At 36.9% G+C, this 7,084-nt stretch overlaps 1 protein-coding gene across 2 annotated transcripts; it reads right to left on the bottom strand.

Annotated features, from left to right (window-relative positions):
• Positions 1 to 2,822: 2,822 nt before the first annotated feature.
• On the bottom strand, positions 2,823 to 7,084 carry HES3 (hes family bHLH transcription factor 3). Of its 2 annotated transcripts, XM_075603178.1 has the most exons (4): positions 6,927 to 7,084; positions 6,685 to 6,769; positions 6,098 to 6,258; positions 2,823 to 3,191 (listed from the first exon to the last, which is right to left on the bottom strand). In XM_075603178.1, the coding sequence occupies exons 1-4, from the start codon at positions 7,020 to 7,022 to the stop codon at positions 3,180 to 3,182; spliced, it is 354 nt and encodes a 117-aa protein (XP_075459293.1). In that variant the 5' UTR covers positions 7,023 to 7,084; the 3' UTR covers positions 2,823 to 3,179. The 2 variants fall into 2 exon arrangements, with proteins under 2 accessions (XP_075459293.1, XP_075459291.1); XM_075603176.1 differs by lacking the exon at positions 2,823 to 3,191 and having other exon boundaries at positions 4,704 to 6,258; positions 6,927 to 7,083.

Genomic DNA, 7,084 nt, shown 5'->3' with positions numbered 1-7,084 from the left:
TTATTACCAATTTACAGGGATTTATTTATCAAGATAAAAATAATCAGAAGCTTTTATGTTAGTTGTTATTTTTGTATTATGTATGTTTCTAACAAGTAGATAGGATTTATATTAATCAGATGACGTGTCTAGAGTACACTAATCATGTATTTAACAGAGAGATGCAGCATTGTGATAGCACAGACATTGTCACTAGTGTTCAAATAAATTGTACTCTAGGGGCTATATAGCTACTAAGGAGAAAAAAAGCACAAAGCACAAGCTTGATTAGTTTGGTATTTTGGTTAATTTTCAAGATCAATGTAATCTTGTAATATTACACGTGCCATTATATGTAGTTGATGTTTTGGCGCCCTTTGAATACAAAGGGGTATGTAAATTTACTCCAATGTACAAAACTGGGGCATAAGCAGTAGAAGACCTGCACCAAATATGGAAGTGTGCAGGCACAAGCAGTTGCATTACCACTACTTATTTTTCGATCTCACACAGTTTTCATTTTTTATTGAAATGCATTTAGGTTTTTCTGAAAACAGTGACCCACTTTCCTAGCCTGTAATTAACCCATACGTTGTCCAAGGTAGTGCAGAGAGTTGTGTCTCATTAGATAAAATAAATTATCTACTCTACAGTTACACACTTACTCCATTGAGTATAATCAAAGCAATCTAAAGTACTTTACACCTGGATGACTAACTGTTTCTTCTTCTATCACATACAGCTGCACGATGTCTTTCTAGTCACATCTTGAGATCAGAGTAGAATACTCTCATTGTCTTTGCCTTAGAGTGCAGAATTCCCTTCAATCATTCACAAGCGTGTGAGCACAGTGCGCTTGGTTTCAAGCCTTTGACGCGGACGAAACTCGCTTTTTCATTTAAAACTGACCACAGTAACGTATAGAAAATGATTTGCTGCATTGTTGGGACACCCACCGGAGCCCTCGTGTCTATTGTCTCAGAGAAAGTGAGTGAGAGTAACAATGCAGGCCCTATTGTTAAGATAACTAAAAGTCTTGTTTAGAGTAATTTGTTACCTAATGATGTTCTTCCTTGTCATAAACTCCTTTGGCTTCTGCAAGTCTTTCATATGAAGTTCCTTTAGTAAGCAAATGATCGTTGTTATGCTGATACACGCAGACAATACATACCGATATATATAACGAGGTAACACTTTAAAGGGGGATTATATTCTCAGAGTTTCATTTTATGCTACTTGAAATTGGAAAGCTCCATATATGTATAATATACTGTATGTGCTTGTAGTATAGCAATAAAAGAATGAAATGTAATTATACATGGATGCTGTACACTGTAGATCTGTATCCTTTTATTGAAACAAAAAACACACTTCAAACACTATGACACAGAAGAATCAAAAAGAGAACAAAGCCTTTTGTGTATACCAGACCAGCTCCCCTTCTATTCACATGTACCAGTTTTAGTCTCTACTATTAATATTTATTCATGCAGTTCAGATGCTGTATATACATCTCTAAAGGATAGCTGACTCTATGACCCCATGTCTACTTCATACATGGAAGAGTACATACAAAGTACATTTTTCCAGGTTGTTTTTTTTTTTTTTTACAAAGTCTGACCACTGCTAAATTTGGCCATCAACATTGCACCGGATTTATTAGGGAAAAACATTCCAACTGAAGCCAATGGGGATTTCTTGCTTTACATCTGGGCAGTGTTTTTGGACTAGTTTTCCCCTGGTGTGGCAGTAAGGAGACTTTAATACATAGCCGCCGAGTATACAATGAATAGTGCATTGTACTCACCATGTACACCCCCTTGTGATAGCTCTTTGATTTGTAATTTGAGTTTTAAGAATAACAATGGGTGTGTTCTATTTATTTGTTGTCTTCATAAAATCACTGAGTTTATAATACAAAACAAATCATCAATAGCCCAATATTATCATTATTCACCGAGTTTTACATTATTTACATAACATATTAAGATAGCATAATACAAATACATGTTGAATGGTATATTAACAGCAACAAGCCTCTGTGTTGCATAACTACACTGCAAACAATAACCAGATTAATAATATATCCAACAGCTTTTATACAACAGCCGATTAGATGTGCAGACCACCCTCTGTTTCCCTTTCTTCCCCTGTGAAACATATGGTGAATATAGTGTTACTTGTGCGGTACAAATCCTTAACCAGTAGAAAAGTAACCGAAAAATCCAGCAATTAGTAATGGTCAGGTCTGGTTTGAAGTGAGAATCATGCTCCAATTCAGTCCCCCACCCTCTCGCCCCATGTCCCCTCTTCCCCTAGCTTCACGCTCTGATCCTAAAGGCAGCGCCGGGCTAATGATCCCATCAATCTGACTCAAAGACACTTTTCTGCCAATGATGTCAACATGCCTCAGTGTCACTGACACCTGAATTAATACATATTCACTACATCAATTTATCACAGTGATCCATAATGGTAAGAAATTGAAGCCATATGTCATACCTTACAAATCTGTCTGTATGTGAGCTGGAGCAGCTTGTTTTTCTTATTTTGTACATATTGCAGTTTAATGTAATCCTGAACTGTCACTTTGGCCTATATTTAATGACAATATTATTGTTTAATAAAGCAACTTTTGAATGGTCGATGTTTTATGTGGGGGTTCTTTTGCCAGTTCTCTAAGGGGTGATGTATTATACAAAAAAAAGGACAATAAAGCAAAGGATTTATTGAGGATATGAACATGATAATTACAGTGACAACTTTTTAAACCAGCACATATTCTGTAAAGTATTCAATTTCTATTTGTAAAACTCTCTTGAACAAAATAATGTATCTTTCAATTATGTATAAAACTATTTGTCCCAGTTTCCATTCATTTATGATATGAAGATATGTGGAGAAATAAGAGCAGATAGATGGTGAGCATATTATAATGGGATGTCTATATCTGCTGGCAGAATTATTCTCTAGCTGGGTCAAAGAAAACCTCTTCCATGTGTAAGGGGGAGGAATCTTCTCTGGCAAATAGAACTACAGTATACACATATGTAACACATGTTACAAAGTGTCAAACCTTTTGTCTACACTTAATATCCTGAAGTATGAACACATACATGTATGGAGGTGATCTCTGCAGAAACTGGCACCCAGCCCCAGGGTTTTTTTTTGCATTCTGTTTCCCTATTTGAGATGAACCTTCAATGATTAATCTACATTTGGAAACAAAGAGAAGTGAAAAGAATATTGCTTTTGTTTCAGGTGAGAATATTGTTAGTATCCCTCACATCATAAGAGACAATGGTAGATGGATTTCCTGAAGAGCATCCAATTATTAAATATAATATATAAATAGAAGCATTTAAGACAGCAGGTGCTTTCAACTAAACCTTTCATATAACAAGTATTTTAGCTTAGAGAGCAAAGCAATTTGCCATTGTTTTCTGATGCTTTAACTTCTTGTTGATAACGGAGGGAAGGGTGAGTGTCAATAGGAGACATTTAGGAGGAGTTTTCAATGTTTACAGCAGGAATTTTACTTAACAAAGTATTAATAAAATAGATTTCATTAGAAAACAACATTGGTTTCTGCATTTTATTTTGTTACTTGCAATTGTGAGTAACTCCAACAATTAGGGATTAAAGTAAATTGAGTCTTGGCGCAAAATTCATCTCACCTGTCTTGCCTTCAAATACTTTCTGGGCAAGCTAACTGCGCCGCCTTCTCTTAGGCCCTCCATACTGCTTGTGACCGCATGTGTGAGCGCAAACAGAAGGCAGCACCTCAATGAGGCAGGCCATAGAGTGCGCGGCCACGCGGTATGAAGCGGCAGATTTTTCATGAGACAATTTTTTTTGTTTTTGTAGCGCAACGGCCGGGTCACGGGGCGATTCAGCCAATGAGGGCGAACCGCTCGGCTACTCCTCCAGCCTGCGCCACAAAATTAAAGCTCTCACATTTTAATCTGGTCTGTAACTGCTCCATAGGACTATAACATATATTATCTTTAACAGTCATGCAATGTCTCTATAAATAACGTATAGCCCTGTACCCTTAATGTAACCATGAATTTGCAACCATATAATTGTATGTAATAATAGGAGGTGTTCCTCTCTTTATATAGAGACATTAGATGATTGAAACTTGTGCTTTATACTTTTCTCAGTTTTACTTTATATTTAAGTGTGTTATTTGCCACTTTAACGCTACTTTCGATGACGTGTCCCATAGTTAGAGAACTTAATTAACAAAGGGAGGCTGAAGTGATCTGATTCTTTAGTAATCCTTCCACTATATGCTTCCGTCTTGTAAAGCAGACATATAAATGTGTGCTGCTCTAAGAAGAGCAGAGCTGATTTAATGTGGATTCTCTGTTGTACTTTCTGGGTGCTCATTTATCAAAGCCTGCAAAACGGGGGTAAGAACACGCACCTACTTTACCAAAGAATACACACCTACTTAAGTTTTATATGTACTTTCTTTGTGTGCAGTCAAAGCTATTTCTTAAAAAAGAGTTCCTACTTTAAAGAGCAAGGAAAAGACACAAAAATGTGGCCGATTTGGTATACTTGATCAAAAAGAATATTTTTAATAAAGATAGAGCTTGAACAGTCTGTATGTTTATGTTTTAATAGCATTTCATTATTTACAGTATGTCAAACAACAATACAGTAATGGATTATTCACAAAAACATAAGAAAATAACAACAATGTGTGGAAATGCTTATGAACAATTGGTAATGGCGAATTATTGTACTATAAACAGCAATCTCATTACAAGATCATGACTGGTTGGTAAAGCAGATTGCCAACACGTCTTTATTAAGCAGAAGCAACAAGTTTACAATTACAAGGCTGTACAAATTAGCACAGTGGGAAAAAACATTATTTACTGTTTATTTAATTACTACCCAATGCCACCAATGATAGGATCACTTTCAAGATACATAAAGTAATTGGCTCACTTCTAAGTGGAAATGGTGCCCCCATATATTCTTCTACATAAACTCAGTTTTGAACAAATACCATTCAGAAGGATATCAAAGAAAGCTTAAAGCAATAATACTACCCCCTCCCCCTACATTCTTACCTAAGATGGCAATTGTTTGGTCCTCCTGTTATAAATCTGTACAAATCCTGATTGTGTGCCTAACATAATGGCTGCCTTTCCGTTTCAATCAATCCTTCAGTGAACCTTAGTAGCTACAGTACAATGTATCTGGAAATTACTAAAGTAACATTGACTATTGTTACAGTTTGCAGCTCAAACAGCTGTGAATATTGGCAGCAAATGATCACAAACAGAAAAGTGTTGCAACAATCTTCGCAGCTGGAGAGGTGCTAAAACCTTCCATAGAAATCAAAGGATGCATTAAACCTCATTAAAATGGCATTAAGAGTTGAATGCTGATAAAAAAAAACAGTCACTATTATCTAATACTACAGAAGTGATTTATTTAAAAAAAAAAAAACATATAAGATGTCACATGTTTTGCTGCTTTAACCTTGGACAATCCCCCGTGGTTGAGAATACAATGTCCACTATAAAAGTGTCCCAGTTTATAATATTAAACTTGAGTTGCTTCACGTGTCTTCTTATTACATTTGAGTATCATACAATTATTTATAATTTGGTGATCTTCGGTGGATTAAAGTTTATCTTCATTTATTACTCACCAATATTCTCTCAGTATGCACGGGATTTCTATAGGGTTTTGTATGAGTAGGGATACATTTTAGGTGTCAAAGTGAATTTGTTCACCATGGGCGCCAGCATTTTTGCAGTGGCTGTTGAAATGTGTTATGGGGATAGTCATTTGTTTCACGGCATGGTGGAGGAATAAAGTGCATTACAATAACCTCTTGGTGATAGCTCACTTCGCACTGTTTCTTTTCTAAATGACCTAACCTTGGTGGAGTTTTAATAGAACAAGGTATAATGTCTGTATTCCTGATTTTACTTTGCAGGCTCGTCGTCTTTCTTATGGTTTTAGAATCTGAAGACCTAGAGATAGATTGGTCATTTGAAAGCCCTTGTTTAAGAGCCAGAGCTGTAGACAGAGAACTCCCCTGCATTATTAGGCTGCTTGGGGTCCTTGATACCTGCCTCTGACTTACATGGGTGACAGAGCCAAGTGATTTCATGTGGTCAATAATCCTCAGTCCCAGTTTCTCCTCTGAGGTTTTTGTCTTCAGTAAATACTCATTGAGTCTGGTCAGGCAACCTCTGAATCCGGCTTTATACTCAGTGACCCCTTTCTGATCCACAATAGCAATTCCTGCAATGGGAAGAAGATTATAGGATAACACATCAAGGCTACGTTTGTATAAGTGTGACAGTGAAAGAAACTCACGCCACGCTGAATTTCTATATACTGTACTATGCTAAGTATTTGATCTCTTCCCTTTAAAGAACTAGCTCTTAGGTCAGGATATTATTTGACCTGTGATGACAATACAGGAGGAGTGAGGGGATGCCACCGCCATGAGGATAATATATAATAGTTAGGGGCTTCAAAAGTGTGTCAAGCCTAACACCAAGCTTAATGTATTTAATAATAGTACACCCCGTGTTTCCCTGCAGCAAGTACATTGCTCCCCCCCCCCCCCCTCACCCTCATAGTTTCTCTAAATGGAAGCATAACCCTCTATGTATTGTGCTTCATTATATGATGAGCAGCCTATATTGCAGATTTCTAACTCACCTTGTTGCCTCATATTGTGCAGCTTTTGAATGTGCTTTACTGTCAGCTCCAAGATATCCGCCTTCTCCAGCTTCCTCTTCCTCGCCTGAACAGAGAGAAAGAAAGATAATCTAGTGACTTTGAGCAGGACATCAATAGTCTGATTTATCAAGTGACACATTCCAAAGCATAGATAGCATTATGGATATACATGATTTTATCTTCACAAACTTTATAAATGAATGAGTATCAGTTCAACTTACATTATAGGTGTAATGTTTTTCAAGTAAGGCTTTGAGCTGCTCCAAAGAGTTATTGACCCTGGCCCGTCTTTTCTTCTCCATCACTGGCTTGGACATCTAAAAGAGTGATCACAGTTAGAAGACACTAGATCAGGAGTGGCCAACTGTCCTCAAGGGCC

Source organism: Ascaphus truei, chromosome 6 (assembly GCF_040206685.1).
Source record: "Ascaphus truei isolate aAscTru1 chromosome 6, aAscTru1.hap1, whole genome shotgun sequence".
Lineage (NCBI taxonomy): Eukaryota > Metazoa > Chordata > Amphibia > Anura > Ascaphidae > Ascaphus > Ascaphus truei.
This window is presented reverse-complemented; position numbering and strand designations above follow the sequence as displayed.